The sequence below is a fragment of the Semicossyphus pulcher genome, unplaced genomic scaffold (assembly GCF_022749685.1).
Source record: "Semicossyphus pulcher isolate SPU_LCO1_2020_fin unplaced genomic scaffold, fSemPul1.0.p SCAF_14, whole genome shotgun sequence".
NCBI lineage: Eukaryota > Metazoa > Chordata > Actinopteri > Labriformes > Labridae > Semicossyphus > Semicossyphus pulcher.
This window is the reverse complement of record NW_027211648.1, coordinates 15,297,840-15,316,021: the sequence shown is the minus strand read 5'-3', so window position 1 is coordinate 15,316,021 and position 18,182 is coordinate 15,297,840. Positions and strand designations below refer to the sequence as shown.

The 18,182-nt window shown below is 41.4% G+C and overlaps 1 protein-coding gene across 2 annotated transcripts; it reads right to left on the bottom strand.

Moving 5' to 3' along the window:
* Positions 1 to 370: 370 nt before the first annotated feature.
* On the bottom strand, positions 371 to 15,442 carry grhl1 (grainyhead-like transcription factor 1). 2 transcript variants are annotated; one of them, XM_069661533.1, is made up of 16 exons: positions 15,285 to 15,442; positions 13,063 to 13,252; positions 12,709 to 12,782; positions 12,065 to 12,198; positions 11,742 to 11,977; positions 11,124 to 11,206; positions 10,668 to 10,821; positions 10,458 to 10,569; positions 9,996 to 10,090; positions 8,118 to 8,361; positions 7,155 to 7,282; positions 5,610 to 5,638; positions 5,260 to 5,345; positions 3,543 to 3,628; positions 2,998 to 3,062; positions 371 to 1,652 (listed from the first exon to the last, which is right to left on the bottom strand). In XM_069661533.1, exons 1-16 carry the CDS (start codon positions 15,302 to 15,304, stop codon positions 1,538 to 1,540), a joined length of 1,851 nt encoding a protein of 616 aa, XP_069517634.1. In that variant the 5' UTR covers positions 15,305 to 15,442; the 3' UTR covers positions 371 to 1,537. The 2 variants fall into 2 exon arrangements, with proteins under 2 accessions (XP_069517634.1, XP_069517635.1); XM_069661534.1 differs by having other exon boundaries at positions 7,155 to 7,276.
* Between the last annotated feature and the right edge of the window lie 2,740 nt (positions 15,443 to 18,182).

Below are 18,182 nucleotides of genomic sequence, written 5' to 3'. Positions count from 1 at the left end.
CTGATTGACATTACATTTCCCTGGAGAAATTCAGATAACCAACAGCTTGGGATATAAACGAGAGCCTACATAAATAAGAAGGGTGGATGTAGAAATGTGTGTCCAGGTTTCCGAAGGAGCAGCTTCTCTGCAGCAGGCTGTCCTGTCACGCCTGTTTCCTGTCCACATGGTGAGGGTTGATGCCCGGACATCTGTTCCTTTGGACAGGCACAGAAAACACTGGCACACGCACAGTTAATCCCTGCTACAGCTCTACACATCAACCACCGACAGACCCACTATTACTTTGTTAAAACATTTAATTTCCATAAGACTACAAAACTAGTCCAAAAGTCTGTTTGAAAAGTAATAAAAGAATACAGAATATGAGAACAGGAGGAAGTCTAGACTTTATTGGGCACTTTGTGCATCAATCCTTTACAAAAAACAAATGAATCACAAACATGTTAATAATTCCCTTGACATTTAATGTAAGAATAGCTTCTTATAAAAAGAAAAAAAACATTATATTAATAAGAATAAAAGAAATTTAGATATATAAGGTAAAAAAGAAACAATGACCCACATCCTTTCTCTTAATAAATATATACACAATAAGTACTGAGATACAAAAGAAGGGATCATAAAGATCCTTTTTGTCAGTGAATATGTACAACACGTCCATTAAAAAACATTATAAGTTTATATGTATCATACACTTTTATGTTTATGGCAACAAAAGGGATTTTTTTTAATGTTTCTGAATATCGTATTGCACTTCCAGATCCGCATGTGTGGACTGCACCAGACATTCATTGACCTATTTCATCAGGCAACCAGAAACCTACTCTACAGTGATGGGGAGCTGTGTTTTAGCTTCATTATCAATATATTTACTGAATTATTAATACTTACAAAAAGGCCGTTATTTCAATGATCTGAGTGAAAACATCATTCAAGCCATTTCACTCACAAACAACATGAAACCTACGCTAAAAAAAATACAACATTTACAAAACTCTAGCCTAGTCGTATGATGGTCGAAGAAAGTTTTACACACTAAATACTGCCATGTTGTTTGGTATTAATACACTGAAGCACCGGGGCTCCATCAATGATTCATTTTGTGCTCTTAATACCCAACTTTACAGATTGTCATCATCAGTGCTATGGCTTCAGGAAGGGAAAGACGAGCCGTTTTTCCTCATAGATTCCAAACATATGAGAAACACTGCTGCTTACATAGCATGAGGTATATCAGCAGCACAAACACTCTGCATTCATGTACAAAAGTAGGCACTAATATTTCAGGTGCAGCGTACAAAACAATGCTGTCTTGTTGATTCTTATGCACAAGAAGGTTTTAAAATGAATCAAATCTAATCATTAATGCTTCTATTTAAGAGCTTCTTAAATACCACTTGTGGGTTTTAAAATCTGGCGCAAAGACAACATGATATAAGTTTCACTGCACGTGTAAAGACGTGTAAACCACAACTCCTGACGGCTCCGTTTCATTCATCCACTATCTCTGGGTGATGTCACTCCTCCTGTCACATCAGATTTCAGTGAGGGTGAGTTTGTACATGCCACCCTGCTCCTCCATGGTGATCTGGAAGGTGTCTTCGTTGGAGTAGTGTTTGATGATGTTGTCGTCCATGTGGACTAAAATCCTGTTAAAAGAAAGACATGGGCTTTAGTGACATGTTTTTTTCAGACGCATCCCAAAAAATATTGACTAAAAACCTTATTTGAACATTAGTTAATAAACACACAAAGGACTTTGAAACATTTAGGTATGCGAGTGTGATTTTTTTTTACAATATTAATTTCACTTTAAAAGCAGATATTTTGGATGTATACAATAAAATTCGGTATATAAGATGCACTTTTTTTTTCATGTAAAAGTGGACTGCTTCCTAGTTACCGGGGCGACCAATATACCAGTATAAAATTCAGAAGGAACTATTTCATTGTGTAACTGTATTTTCCCCAGACGACGGCGCTCTAATCTAGCTAAAGCTTCGTCTCGGACATGCGACGTCATGATCGCCAGTGCAGCCGCCATCCTCACAACAATCAACACGACCATAGGCTGAGCTCAACTACCACACCGGCAGCTAGCAGGATTGCAAAATCAACATGGCGGAAACAGACGGTAGGTTATAATTTGTGTGTGTTTTGAATGTGTTTCAAATGAAAATAAATTGAAATAGTGTTGAAATAACTTGTGTGTACACGTTCTTATTAATAAATATCCATAGAAAACCCTTTTTTACTCTGGGATACCCCCAAAAACAGACTGCGACTTACATTCCGATGCGATTTATATTCTGGATTTTACGGTACTTTATTACACCCTTGAAAAATTAGGTAGCGTCATCAGCTCGCTACTAGCTTAGCACAAAAACTCTAAGACCAAGCTAGCTTAGATCTCTCCTATGGTACCTTAGAACAGAGCCAGGCTAGCTGTTACTCATTCATGAGCTTTGTGCTAGGCTAAGCTAACTGGCTACATTTATATTGTAGTTTCAATAGAGGTATCAATCTTCTTAATGGATTTAAGGCCATAATATTTATTTTCTTTTATTACCTGATGATTTTATGACCTATATGTCTTACATAGCTGCCTTTGTGAATCACTTTGTACCTTGGACTTTGAAACGCGCGCTATAAATGTTATTATAACATTATAACATTATTATTATATAAAGATTTATTGTACTGCAGTTAGATTTGGCTCAAGACCATGGCTTTACTTTCAATATCCCAATTGTGTTGATGTCAATCAAACCTTTATTGGTCTAAAGCTCATGATTTCCTGATGAGGCTCACAGCAGCAGCTGGTTTGATGGCTTCTGATCCATTAACTCACAAATAACCTACTAAATATCTATGAAACAAAAATCACGTTTTAAAGCTTGAAGTTGGCAAAATGTCGGTTTGTGGGATGTTCGTGTGAAGGAGTGTTTACTTCAGAGACTCAGAGTAGTGTAGGAGTTAGTGACTCATACTCACCCTTTCTTGCACTTCTTGTAGACTTTTCCGACTTTATCCAACGGTAATTCATACTTCTCTGCAATCTGGTGGAGAAAAACACATTTATGCATGTTTATTAATTTAGGGACAAAATGAACATCTAAAAAGGTGAATCTTTTACAGACACCTGGTTCACCTGTTATAGCTCATCAACTCACCTGCTGTAGGTCTGTTATTACTGTACATGAACCTTGTACTCGCTCTGTTTTTTTAAACCCAATGACCCTTAAAGTTACCTTATAACTGCCTCTTACTTTTCTTCATATCCCTATTTCCTATATCCCAACCATCTCCTCTTCTTCCTTGTCCCTAAGATGCCTCTAACTCCTCTTTTTGACAAGTTTTCCCCCATCCATTAGCCCCTCATTTGCCCTCTCTCTTGACCCTTTTTTAACCCTCTCCCCAATCCACTCCTTACTCTTATTCTTCCCTGCTTTATTCCTGCTCTAGTTTCCACAGCTGAAACCACAAATATGAATAAGAAAAAGTGCCGTTACCAGCACAATAAAGTGAGCACAACTTACAGCTTCCACCAGGCCTTTCAGCGTGGGATTCTTCAGCATGAGGGCGTCAAACACCTCCTCTGTCTCCTTGCGCACGTACAGCAGGACTGTGTGGTGAGAGGAGAAAGAAGAGACGAGAAGGCGTCAAAGCACAGCACGTACGTTCATGGATTAGAGACTCAAAAACAAAGTCAAATTTGGCCTCAGAAAAAGGTCACTTGCAGGCGTGCAGCGCGTTTGTGTCAAACTGGTTTTGGTCATTTGTGTGGGTGTGAGGATTTGTGGTTACACTTTCTCATTTTCAACGTAGCAAAGCTCCAACATCCTGTATGTTTATTCCATTAGGTCATGTGCAGATATGATGGAGGACATTAGAGGCCATTTTAACTCAATATTCCCCTGCCAGACCGCATTGGCACTCATCCCGAGTCAAATAAGTGGCACAGGGCCCAAAACAAAGCACACCTAGAAAGCACATACATGGTTGTAAAGAGAGAGACGCACAAACGGAAGGACTGACACACCTCTCATTCACAACACTTAAAATAGACTACGCTCCAAATAGATGAACTCTGTTGTTTTCCAACCTGTTGCAGGAACTTTAGTATCCGCGGCCTCTAAATACAACAAATGCTCCTTCTGTTTATTAAAAGACGTAACTTCACGCACGGGAGATTCCACTAGTTTGACTGACGTCTGTTTGTGCAGCAAAACCAAATGAGAAAGCAGTGAAAGAGTGCGCTAAGTGTACGTTTGGTTTCATAATGCTGCAGTATATATAGGTTTGTGCTTCGCTCATTGTGGTCCAGAGCTGCCTTGGATAACTTTGTTTGAGGCAGACGTCATTCAAAGGAGGCATGATTGGCTCAGACGTCAGCGCGATCACAGCCAAACCATCAGAAGACGGCCCCGTTTTTCTAACTGGAAAATCATCTGTTGTGGAAAGTTACAAACTTCACCTAAACCTTTAATTAAATTCATTTTAAGCTCTTTTTGCTGAATCATGCTTTTACAAGAACTACCTCAAATATTTCCCGGAATCACATTTCAAGTTGCGACATCACTGAAAACAGTGTTGTCCATGTTATTTTGGCTTGTGGCGCCTTAAAATAAAGTCTGTTTGCCGCTTTCATCACAGGTTACTGCCTAAACATGTGTTGTGATAAGTTCAGTACACATTGTTTTACTTAAGAGGAGTGTCTGTTGACCCCTTGATGTTTCCTAGAATCTATTGAAAGCTCGCTCTGGTTCACTGATTGGTTCTGTATGCATCTGATCAGATGTTTTCCAGACTAAACCCTGCAGGGAAAACTTATCTTGCAAGATCAACCTTGACTCTGTGAGGATACAGACTGTATGCAGGTGTATTCATGTCTCAGACAGTTTTTAATGATCAAGGTGAAGCCCAACTGTTTAAACTCTCCTCTTCCAGCTAAACACACCTTAAATTATTTATAAGGTGAAAAAAACTTGTTGTGCGTCTGTGAATAAGATATGGGGTAAAGGGCACAGGCTTGTTTGTGTGTGTGCACGAAGTGATCAGTGGTATTCTGTTGGGTCAGTCGAGGCCTTTGGCACGTGTGTGTGTTTTGAAAGACCTGGAATGATCACATGGCTCAGAGTGTATTCGTGCATGTATGTATGTGTGTGTACGTGTGTAGTCTTCAGCGGCTGATCCCCGTTTTGATCAGCATGTGAACAGTCAAAGTATTTCACGACAATAACACACACGTTGTACCTTTCTTCGGTTCCTCCGCTCTCGGCATCTTATTTGGGGGCGAACCAAACTCGTCATCACTGAAGGGTAATCTCTTCATGCCCGAGCTGCAGTGGAAACACACATACACACAAATCACTGCTTAAATGCCCTTAACAACCAGCTAACAGGCCATAAAACACACTCCAGCACACACAGACACACACACACACACACACACACATATGCAGCCCACAGGCATTTCCTAGAAACAACATATGAATCCCTTAATGCCTTTTACGGGGAAGGAGCCAATAGTTGTCTCGGTTCAAAACTACTAAAAAGCAAGTGTGAAAAGAGCAAGTGTGAGATGAGGGCTTCCATGAACTCACCTCTCCTCTCCGTCTTCTGTGGGGAAAGGCTGCAAGAGAAACAGGAAAGGGGAAATTAACTCACATGGCAGATAAAAGTTAAAAACAACCAAATATAGTGCCAGAGATGATTTTGAATTGCTAACAGCATCAGCTTTATAAGTGTTCGAACTAGGAAACAAGTCTTTACTGCAACATTAAGATGCACTTAACTATGCTTTTAATGTTTACTCTGCAGTGATACTGCAATCCGCATGTTAGCGGCTAAATCGGTAAACCAGGTCAAAGGAAAAGTCAACCGCCAAGTCCAAAAGGTTTCCTATGTTGACCCATTTTTTCTTCCTTTTTCAGAGAGAAATTAGGAAAGGGGAAAATTACTTATTTAAGTCTGCTTCTCCAGTTTCTATGACATCGTCTTTTCACACAAAGAGAACGTTTTAATTCAAATGCAGAGGCAGAGAAGCTGAAAAACATCAATAAATCAGAGCACGTATCCCCTTCAGCCAAGGCAATGTGTTACATAATGCATGAGATCAATCAAACATGTCTTCTTTGTGGTTTGATTCTTGGAAAACTGAGTTTTTTTTTAAGCCTGTAGCCCTGCGACAGTATTGATTGCCTCTGTTGCCGTTAATAGAAGTCTATTCTGAGAGGGAACCCAGAAGACCCAGAGTTTATCAGAAACTGATAGCTGTTCAGCCAGGTTCAATGTCATCGGGAACACCAAAAATAACCTCCCGTCCCTCTCTCGGCCTCGCTGCTCACAAAGTAAACTCACTGAGAGGGAGAGAAAGGGAGATAAGGTGCTTTTTTTTTTTGTAACTGGAGCTGTTCAAAGTTCGACCAGCAGGGGGAGCGCAAAGTTCACAAGTAGCCAAATTTCTGAATGGATAAAAAGACATGAGAACTATAAATAAAGCAACTCATCGCTCCATTCACAGAAAATATGAGAAGCGCATAAATTGGCTAAATAATGAACGCTGCAGGTCAGGTGTACGTGCACGCACACACCTGCAAGTGTCATGTAACGCGTTCGTTCTGACTGGAGGAAGCTCAGAGTCCAGTCATGAAGGAGAAGCCTGCTGCTGGTCAGCACTGATAAAAAACCCAATAAACTGCATGGATGCTTAAAAAGTGCAAGCATCTACTTCATTTACAAAACTTCATCTCAAACAGCCCTCTCTCCATCTCTACATCTACATTTTTATTTAATACGGACAAAGTAATGTGATGTTTTCTGATCTCTGTGGTTTGTTCAGAGTCGCTGGTAAATGATTCATCCAGTGAGTAAGCAGTCTGAAATACAGCCATCAGTATGTGGGACTCCTATCAGAGCAGGAAACTAGAACTGACTGTTCCTGCCAACAAGCAAGCACGCAGGTCACCTCGACCCAGCTGGATGATGAGTAGGTGGAGGCTGAAAAATAAAAACTGTTTACGGACCACCTAAGATGCTACGTATGGTGCATGGTTCACTGTTTATGGTCAGAAACGACACACAAACCATGAGATTATACTCTGTCCTAAACTGGATTTGAGGTATTTGTGTGTGTGTTTGACACCTACATGGCGCTGGAAGGTAGAGAAGTGAAGGTCAGGAATGAAAAGGACCGGCTGGGTCTCGAAGTCGGTCATCATCTTGAAGATTGTCACATCGTTGCGTTTCTGCAGGAGGGGCACTTTGACATCTACAACTTAGAGGAAAAGAGAGCAGTTTAACATAAAATCTTTTAGTTTTTAAAAGATTTCTATGAGCTCTTTAGGTAGCATCACAAGCTATAAACACAACACTGACATATTATCACCGTATGAAGTTGCTATAGCAAACTGTTAGCAAGAACGTGTATATTTACACATCAAGGAAACAGAGAGCAACATTAGCGTTTATTAAGAGTCATGTTTCTGGGCGCCTGGCAAATGTTAACACAATATTTACTCTATTTTTAACTCTGTTTTGGTTTCCAGTAACTCCTGAGGGAAACATCAGGCTCATTAGCTGCTAAATGCTACAATGTCCACTAGCTAGCGGCTAACAGTTTGTCTGCTGTTTGGAGCAGGGCAGCTAGCTTACAGTGTGTTTATCAGAGCTATTTTTTTTTGCTGAAAACAGCAACTGCTGTGGTTTGAAACAAGGTGAGGTTGATAATGGTGCTGAGGGTGAAACGAAAAAGTTAATTTGTCGGCAATAAAAGCTTAAAAAATGCTAAAACAAGCTAACATTGAACTGAAAGGGACTGTGAAGTTCTGGGATATTCTGCTCTGTGGGTTCATCACTACGAGCATCCACCTTTACACCGCACAGATTAATTTTATTAGCCTATTTGTTAAAGTAGTGCAGCTTTAAAACGACTCTGAGATGTTAATTTCAGTTCTGTCATGTCTGATCTTGTCATGTTAGCATTGAAATAGTTCTGGTTATTTCTTATAAGTCGAACAGATTGGAGGAATATACACTCATTGGATATGGCTTGATAAATATTGATGAAATGATCAAAGATTTAATATAATTGATTCTTCTAAGTGACTCACAGGCCAGGCCGGGGTTCAGCTCGGCGACCTTCCCTTTCCTGCGGGACTGCTTCCTCTCCTCGTCCCGGATCTTCCTCTCAGCCCCCTTGTCGCAGAAGACTTTGATCTGGCAGAACGCGCGGTGGATGGGCTTGTTGCTGCGGTTGTTGTAGCTGTAGGTGTCGATCTGCAGGTTCAGAGGGAGACCCTTCACGCCCTTCTGAGAGGAGAAGTCTGTGCTCAGACAGTTGACGGAGATGAAGATCTGCATGGAGAAGAAGGGAGGAAAATTGAGACAAAGAAGATACTTTACCTGAAGAAAGATGGAAAAATCAAATATAAAAACATCTATAATTTGTCAGTTAAAAAGCAACTTCAGTGATAATCTAACTCTCTAATGGCTGCTTCTATATAACATTAGCATCACTGCTCTCCTGCAGCCTCACACTTTAATCCAGAGGCAGCATTCAGTGTTCTGTGCTGCCCTCTATTGGTCGACTCTAGTATTCACAGTCTCTCACATTGTTTTTTAATGTGGAGATGCTCCTTTGTCTTCTCGCTACTTGCATTATTTTTACAGTTAATCATTGTGTTAACAACAAACTCTATTTTTGTGCATTCATGCATTGCATATGTACATTTAAAATCTTCAGGAGGCCAGCTATTCATTGATGGGGATGTTTTAGTTATATAATTTAACTCAGGAAGTACAGTGTGTTTTTACTGATCTTTCCTGTTGTTTATGTGTGTAAAATTTGTCTATAACAAAAGAGAGATGATTTTCTATCAGCAGGGTTATTTTTGCCACACAGGCTGAAGAAAAGTAATAAAAAGATGTTTTTTTTTGGTTGTTACATAACACTAGAAAATTGCCCCAGAGCCGGTAAACATTGGGTAGGGGGCTGCCTTTTGCAAATACATATAAGCTACAGGGCAATGACCCCCAGGGGCAAGCCCCACACACCTGCTTACAAATGCACACATACATATATTCGACAAATTGATGAGATCAATCGTCATGATGAGATGCTCAAACAATGTGGCAGGGCGGTGCTTCCAAAACACACACACGCCGAAGTAATGAACACACACACACAAGGATGAACATCCTCCGGCCTCGAGTCATGAGACAGTTAGACCCAACATCCTGGTCTGTGCATGGGAGGTTTGTTCATGTGACTTTATTTATGTTAAGTGTCTCCCACAGAGAGCAAGACGCCAGAGACGAGCGTGATGCCATGTTGTCTCTTTGTCGGCCTGTCAGGCCTTAAATCAAGAACGCAGGAGAGGACAGGAGCTCCTCCTTCCTGTCACCTCTTCTACCTGTTCAACTTGATTTTATTTAAGCGTCCAATCCCCTACTCGCACCCCCCAGAGTTTCCTCATTCCTGCGTTCTTTGTTGCTGCTGTCTGGTTGTGCAGAAATACTAAAACACGCAGCATCACAATAGGGGTGACAGGCAGGTTGGACCAGTCCAGAATGCATCTGCACAGAACACGCACGCCTCCATGTCTCTACGCAACGAGACCGAACACACAAGAGGAGGCGACAGCGTCCTCGAGCTTCTACTTAAGCCTCAATTTTCTTTAACGACCGTTTTGGAGGAACAAAGTGGCCGATAATACCCATCAAAGGGGTGTCAACATGTGAAACCGTAGTTTCAGTCTGTGTTAAACCCACACAGAACCTCCTTTACAAAGAGGAGAGGTCTATTTTTGGCTGATGAGGTGAGAAGGTCAAGGCTCAAATTCAAGAAAAGCATGGTGCATGAACATTTTGGATCACCAAAAATACTGTGGGCCTAAACATGTTCCTAGATGAACACCGCAGGACAAAAAACCGAAGCATTCGAACAAGGACTACTATATTTTTTAAGTGTGTGTCTTTAACTGTCTTACTTTTGCCTCCTCGTTAGTGTCCCAGGTGAAGGAAATGGCGTTGTAGGAAATCTCCTCGATGTTACCGATGGTGTTGAAGCTCTCCTTGTAGTCGGCTGTAAGAACAAACAACAGTGCATTTGATTATTTTAGCGGCAGAATGAGATGCAAAAAGATAAGCAATCAGACAAGCAATCAGAAACAAGTCAACACTTTAGTCAGGGAAGTTTATTTAATGTATGACTCGCTGTGGTTTTAAAGGCAGGAGAATTGATCCCTAACCAAACCGAACTTTACTGTCCAACCAAACAACAAACACCTTTTCCTTCAGTTACCGCTAAGCTGCAGGCACAGGAGGATCAATCATGGGAAAACCAGGATGAATCAGCAGTGTGTCAGACTTTACACTACATTATTTGACCCATTTTTTATTTGACACTTAATCGCAGTTTCTTGCTAAAAAGTTAAATAAAGATGTCTTACCGATGTCCAGGCACCTCTGCTTGGCCGTGTGCTGTCTGGAGTGCCAGTATTTCCAGTGTTTCAGCTGATCGTCTCTGCATTTCTCCTCCCCAAACACCACCATCACTACACTCTGGACGATGAAAAACAACCACAGAGACAACTTAATATGATATAATAACCTTAAGCAGGGGGTTTCTCTCTGGGATACTACAATTCTTCCTTTCTTACCCTGACTTTGGTGATGGGCTGCTGCATGCCTTTGTTGTTGATCTCTCTGAGGGTGATTGGGTAAAACTGGCCCTTGTTGAGGTACGTCATCGTGCCGTCGCCTGTTTTCTGACGCAGAGACTTGGACGCCTCAAGGGTGTACTCGAAATTATTCCTAAAACACAGTGAACAATCAGAAAATGTGAAGAATTACGTTTTTGTAAAACTGCTATTGAAAGCTTATAATACAGTAGTAGTATAATGGGGCACGCTTCAGTTAGCCGCTGCAGCTACATCATGACCTAAAATCAGCGTGTTGTCAGATAACGCCCGTGTGTGCAGACTCTTGCATTTCACACAGAGGGGGAGTCTAATGTCTCCCCTGTGACCGCCATGAATGAGGCCATTCTGCGCTGTTGTGTCAAAAGTTGAATGGCGGTGGAAGTCGGGCGGTGGGCCGGCAGCGGCGCGACTTACCCCGGCACGGTGTCAAAGTGAGGGTACTCCTCGGGCGTCATGGTGGCCATACGTAACTGGAGATCCCCTGGGAAGGAAAACACCTGCAACACAATGGACACAGATAAAGATGCAGCCTCTTCTTACGATTCACTACACTACATTTTAACTTTTTCTTTCTTTTTTTAAACCACTTTATAGATTATATTATTTGCTCTTCCACTTGATCCCCATTTCTTTTACTTGAAATCACTCTTCCCTCATGTTTCCAGCCCCCCTCCTCTCTCCCTCCTGTACAGGGGTTTTGTTGGGTTACTCTTTTCTGAGGTAAATCCCCTCCAGGTTAAATAGAGAAAGAGCAGAGAGAAAGGGCTTTGGCTATTGTAGGAGAAAAGTACAGCACTTTATTGTGCTGCTGAGACAATGGGATAATAACACACTGGCCGCTATTTTGGCATGTTCAAATAAAACCAGGGGAAGGCTGAGCCCACCGCTGGCTCCATGGGATCGGGTGAATAATCTATTGTCTGATGGGAGAGATCTGAGAGAGGAGAGGAGAGGAAAAAGAAGGAGGAGGAAGGGGGGGTTGGCGGGAGAGTATTAGCGGGGTTTAGAAAGCAGGGGGATCGAAACACACACCTCCTGGGAACTGTCCTTGTAGCTCTCGGAGAAGGTGGAGTCGGGGGGCGTGCGGGACTGGGTGCTGGGGCTGAACTGGACGGCGTTGTGGGCGAGCTGGCGGTCGAAGACGCTCACGTGGCTGTCGGTTTCGGTGCAGTTGTTGGGGATGGTGACGGAGAAGCCGTGGCTGGGCACCTCGGTCTTCACGGGCGGGTAGTTTGGCACGGCGGCGATGGAAACTGTGACGGTGGTGTCTGAAAAGACAAAAACAGCAAAGTTGCGGTCAGGTTTTCTGTATTTAAGATGCTCACGTCTGCTTGTGTTCCTGACTGTGAACAGACCTGGTGAGGGGAACTGGCTCCTCTTGTCCTGGGCCAGCTGAAGGATATTGAAGGGCCCCTTGAGGACCTGGATCCTGCTCTCCATACCGGACTCCTGAAGAGGAGCTATGGGGTGCCCAGGATGGATCTGGTGTCTGCAACAAGGAAAACAGAACATGTAGAAGTGGACTGAATGTGTTTCCGCCATATTGTTTTTATCTGGCTAAAATCATCATGAAGATAGCTGTAATTTAATAGTTTGAACTTGTACATTTGTGTTCAGGAGCTCTGTGATGTTTATGTTGTGTGTCACTGCTGTGCAACCAGTTGCCTTTGGGGTAAAATAAATTGATTGATTGATTAGCCTTACATACCTTAAATTAAGGTGCAACAGGCCATTTATAAAGAAGTGTAAAGCTCTCACGACAGGTCTAGTGTTTTTAAGTGTTGTCTTTTAGTTGTAAGTTTCTATTCTGTTTTTTTGTGTCAATTCATATTTCAGTAAAGTGCTGTTTTCAGCTTGGTCGTATTTGCCGGTGCACTCACACTTTCACAAGAATGTGAAAGGGCTTGAATCCCTTCGTGCCCTTCATGCTCTGATTCCCCTCTGTTGTGCTTTTATTTTGTTAAACCGAGGTGGAATTAGACGAGTCGATGTCTCTTACCTTTTGTTGGGATCCACATCACAGACGAGGGCTTCTGGCTTGCTCTGGGCTATTGTTCTCTTCTCCCGGGGCACCTGTATGTGAGGGTAAACACAGCCGCTCAGCGTCTGACCACATCACATCCAACAACTCGGGTCATCCTGCTGTCTATATACGAGCCACTGGATCAGTTACATGACAAGCGCTCTGCCCCACAGATGTTGCTTAATGGCCAACGTCAGTGTTTAGAAAGATCATATAGGTAAAGGATTTGGTAACTAATCCCCTGACGTAAGATTCTGTGCTTTTGATTTGTGACAAAAGAGTTGGAGAACTTCTTCCTGCATGGTCAAAAAAGTTAGATTTTCCTGTTACCTTATAGTAGTCGTAGAGCAGGCCGAGAGCTGCGGCGCTGTCCTCGTCTCCGTTTATGCTCATCATGGCCTTGGTGGCGGCCGTCAGCGGGTTCTCCAGGAACGATTTCCAGGCTTCATCTTCTGTGGTGAACGAGCGACGCTGGCCGCCATAACCTGGCTCATTCTGGAGAACCAGGACCGCACGCTTACTGCAGGAAGAGAGAGTTTTAAAGTTAAAGGTTTCATATGTTAACAGTGTTTATTGTAAGTGATCATTAAGATGTTTTTAAGTGAAAATGTGCTTATGTGATGTCTGAACTTTTTAAACTTAAAAAAGAAGCCAAATGTAAAAGAATGAGTTCAAATACACTTCTTATATGTGTTTAAAAGAGCAGGATCGAGGTTTAATATCTCTCAGATTGATTCTCCTCACTGTCTTCGCACTGAAATCACGGCGTCGTTCAAAACAGACAAACAGGTTATAAGAGTGAGAGATCAACCACATAGATGTTCTTTATATGCGAGACCTGTTGTTCAAGCTTTTCAATGATTGTGCAACAAATCTCAGCCATCGAACCACTGAGGCGTCTCCAAAGAAAGATGCACTACAGGCTCGTCCAGACAGACGACTTCAGCACGGGGATCTCTCATTGGCTGAGACGCTGACCGCAAGTGACGTGTCCGACCCGGCTGCATTCCTGCGTTGAGGCAGGTCTTGTTTTTGTGTGACAGCTTGATTGGGAAAAATAACTTTCCGTGCACAGTCACGGGTCTTTTTGCCCTGCTCTTCCTCTTCCATCTTGTGAGGCCTTTGCTTTGTAAACAGGAGGGACTTGGACCAATAAGAAGACACTTACTTGTGTCTGATCTACTTTCTACTTAAAGTGTTAATTTAAGCTCAGTGGACTCCTCATTTTAATTTGAAATAGACTCAACATGTTAGAATATACAGCTAATTTCAACACTTAGCATGCCTATTTACAGTAAATTTCAATATTTGCTCAGCTTATATTTACTTAGAGGTGTTAAGCCTAAAGACAGGAGTGAAGTAAAGTCGTTAGTTAAGCTCTTTGTTAATAAAGTTTCATCTAGATCTACAAGTGTTCACGGTCTGGCTCAGTTTCTATGTCCAGTATCTACAACAAATGCAGCTTTTTCTCCTCTCAATGGTCAAAGCAAAGTGATAATTAGTAATCCTATATCTAATTGTGCTGTTCATAAAAGGCAACCTGATAAGATCCATTATTTACTGGCAATAAAACTCTATGGGGAAATGTAATCCATTAGTAAAACAACTAACAGTTTGTTTTTAATACTTGGATTAAAATTAGATTTCAAAATAAAATCAGCAAGAATGAATACATATAATTTTTAACGTACAAGAGCATGAATATAAACATTTTTTTTTCTGTCTGAACATTTAGAAAAGAGTTCATCTGGTCTCGTATTTGATATAGAGTAAAAAATATAACCTCATATAGCCCTGTGCTTGCTTACATTGTCTGTGTAAGTAGTCGGGCCAACGCCTAGCAGGTGTACAATTTCACTCCCCTAAAAAGTCTCCTAGTCGTTGCCCTTAAAAAAACATACACAATTTAGGCTGAGCATTAAAAACGGATACATAAATAAATGTGAAATATGTTTGAGTGGAGCTGCTGCTGATTTAAACTCTGACATGCCCATAAAACCATCACCAGAGAGAGTTTTCTTTAGCTGACAGCTCCCTGCTGAGCTCCATGTTTATTCCAGAACAAACATCATTAAGACTGTCCACAGAACTGTTGGAGCTTAGAGCAAAATCAAACACTAAACCGCCCCAGCGCTATCACGGGACGGTTTTTATTCTAACAGGCGCCGGTGCTCGCACGACAGGTGGAGATACACCTGTACGGGCTTGAACATGACAGGTGAACAGAGCGGAGTTACAACCATGGGAAACTATGCGAGATGTAATCGCTTTTCCGCTTAGCAGCCCTACTAACCCTTAAAAAAGATTATGCTAAATTAGTGCTAAAATGCTACGCAAATATCATAGCACGTTTTTAATATAATGCAGCAGCTGCAGGTCAGATGTTGACCACAGTTTTGCCTTTGCTTTTAAAATCCGTCTGTGCTATGAACTCAGAAAATAAGGTGCAAAAACAGTAAAAATCCGCAGAAATATTAAGAGACAGTATTACCAGGTTAAAGAGTGAACGTGCCCACTGTGCAGGCTAAAAGTGGAGAGTCAGGACAACTTACTTGTCATGCTCCTGTGACATGTCGGTCGGTCGAACTGGACTTTCTAGTTGGTACTGAAAATCCGATCCGTCTTCTTTACCGAGGAAAACTCCGCCGCAAACGCTGGATGAGGGCCGCGGCGACAAACAAGGTGTCCCCTACTGAGAGAACGGGTTTTGTCGGCTTTTCTCGCTTTTTTGGGGCAATGCTTAGAAATCGAGGCCGGTTTTACCTGTGACAGGGCAGCGGATTGGATTACAGGTGGACTGGGGGGCGGGGCCAGGCTGTCAATTGCCCTCTCTGAGGTTGTGATTGGCTCAGCTGGTGGCCTACCTGCAGCTGCAGAGGGACAGACGGTGAAGCAGTGGAAGAACAAGGTTTAACATCTGTGATTTTATCTTCATTGTATATTAATTGGGCAAAATGTCGTTTATTTGTAAATTAGATAATTAAAGAATAAAAAACAAGGTGATTTTTGGGTTAAAAATAATTTTGATTCATTCAATCAGTTTTAAAAATGAATCACAATTTATGCCTTTCCTAAAATCACATTTAATTCCACAACACAATGTTGGGTGTTAATTTTAAGACTGGAAGAACAAGGACGTCCTTCTTTTGGGTATGATCACTGCAGCATTATAGAGCTATGTGTTACATAAGAATACTTTATGTTCAGTAGTTTGCCCCTACAATCATTTAAACAGGATTTACTTCATGTAATAATTGCTCCTGTTTTAATTGGACATTTTAACCCCCCCCCCCCCTTTTATCAGGTTTCCAATTTAAAAGAAAGGTGACACAGTCCTAAGCACAAAATAAATAAGGTCTAAAGCTGATATGAGGCTTCAGCAGTCTGACTTAGACATTTCAAGTGAATATCTTCCATCATATTTTTTATTTTTACAATGAAATTCCCAGACAGAATTGAAATCTGTGAACGGATCCTGTAATGTGGAAAGATTAAGTCATGGCTGATACCCATTCAGCTTAAAAAGTCAGTATCAGCATCAATATCAATCCAATGTACGGGATCAGTGAATCACAACACACATGGAGCTGTGTGAACATTTGCAGTGTTTGTGTTGTTAAAAAGTGACTTTAAAATGACCTAATTACAATTAACTGTTGATAAAAAGGGAAAATTGAACCTCTTCAATCCCATGACAACTGGGCGCCTAAATATTCTGACGAAGATCCACAACAAATGAAATGGTCAAAGCTCCACAGCGGAGTGTGAAAGTCCGAATGTGTTACTGGATCAATTCAGCTCTTGTTTCAGAAGAATAAAAATAGTTTAAAAAAAAATTGTAGTTGGATGTTAAATAGCTATAGGCCTTTAATTTATCCTTTTACATACTTGAACATTTTGCGAGCCCTAAAAAATTTGGACATATTTCAACTTCAATAAATAAAACGATGAAACAGAAAATAAAGTAAAGTATTATACGATTCAGGGGGGAATTTTTTCTTACATTTCATGGAGTGGATTCCTTCATTCCTCTCTGATAGGAGTTTTTCTAATGTTGTGTCCCTCATTTGCATCTCTGCTTAGTGGTGTGCCCCAAGGATCCGTTCTGGATCCCATCTTGTTTGTCTTGTAAAGATATAAGTTTAAAAAGTATATCTGATCAAGCAAAATAAGCCAAACTCTGCTGACATAGCACATTTTATTTTCATAGACAATGTCGACAAAATATTATAATGGAGGATTTCTTTCATCCATATTATCCCTGAAGGCACCATGAGACCAAACCCTTTTCATTTTTTCTTAAGTGACCACTTAGGCCAACATTTTCCCCACATGGCTGTGAGTCACTTTTTTCATGACTTTATAAAGAAATACTCCCACCTGTGTCACTGTTAAAAATATGATTACACACGCAGAGTTGTTGACATTCTCCTGGAGGACAGATTATCATCAGCCTGCACGGCTGCAGTTGAGAAGCAAGCAAATTAGTCCCGAAACCTCCACAAAACATCAGACGAGTGCAAATGAAATGACGTGGGGGGGCTTTAACGGTTAACAATTTACAGTGTCCTGCAGCAAACAACAAGAAACTGGAGCAAATAATTGTCAATGGGGCTTCATTAAACTGGGAGTTTTTCTATGGAAGTCTGGTACAGTAAATTAGAAGAATTAGTCTCATCTATCTATTCGTCTGTCACATATTTTAGCTGCTCTGACACACTGTATTTGCGATGCCTCCACTCTTCATAATCCTCTGCAACTATCTGTGGGCCGATGTGTTAAGAAGATAAAAATAAATGTATAATAAAACCTCAAAACACAAGAAAACAAGATGAAAAGAAACACTGTGGGTGAAAACAAACAGCTTAGTAAGACACAAAGGGGCTTAAAAGATGCTATCAGCCATACACAAAGTTTCTACCTACACACACAGAAACCAACAGTAATTCCCCCTCCCCCCTCACACACACACACTCACACTCACACACATACATCTACACAACCTCCTGCTCCTGGATCCTGGTTTATTGTTTATTTATCCCAGTGGAAGGACACCTGCTTCTCCTGGAGCTTGTTTGTGTTTGCACTGAGGACATGGGATAATACAGTGAGGGAGGGATACGTGGATTTGTGTGTGTGTCTGAGGGGAGGCTGGGAATATCTGCCTAGGTTGCTGATAGTGGGTCTGACTAGATGCTGAGTCGACACAGAGAAGAGAGGCTAAACCATGGGAGGAAAACAGACAATAGAAAAAGAGTAAAAGATCAAAGCGTGGGATCAAACCTGAGAAAAGACCTGCCACGTAGCTCTTGAAACTGGGAGGAATACAGTAGATTTGGGTAAAAGTACGAAAACAACAATGTAAAAAAATACTGCATTACTAGTAAAAGTCCTGTATTCAAAATCCCATGTAGGCAAAAAGTAAGGGTTTCAAGGTAAAAGTACTCATT

What these genes read in the sequence shown, in the direction of transcription:
- grhl1 (XM_069661533.1), bottom strand. Translation starts at nt 15,304, where the DNA reads ATGTCACAGGAGCATGACAA. An exon ending in ATGTCACAGGAGCATGACAA is followed by an intron (nt 13,253 to 15,284) that starts GTAAGTTGTCCT and finishes CTCTTCCTGCAG; the next exon opens with TAAGCGTGCGGTCCTGGTTC. An exon ending in GCAGAGGTGCCTGGACATCG is followed by an intron (nt 10,091 to 10,457) that starts GTAAGACATCTT and finishes TTGTTCTTACAG; the next exon opens with CCGACTACAAGGAGAGCTTC.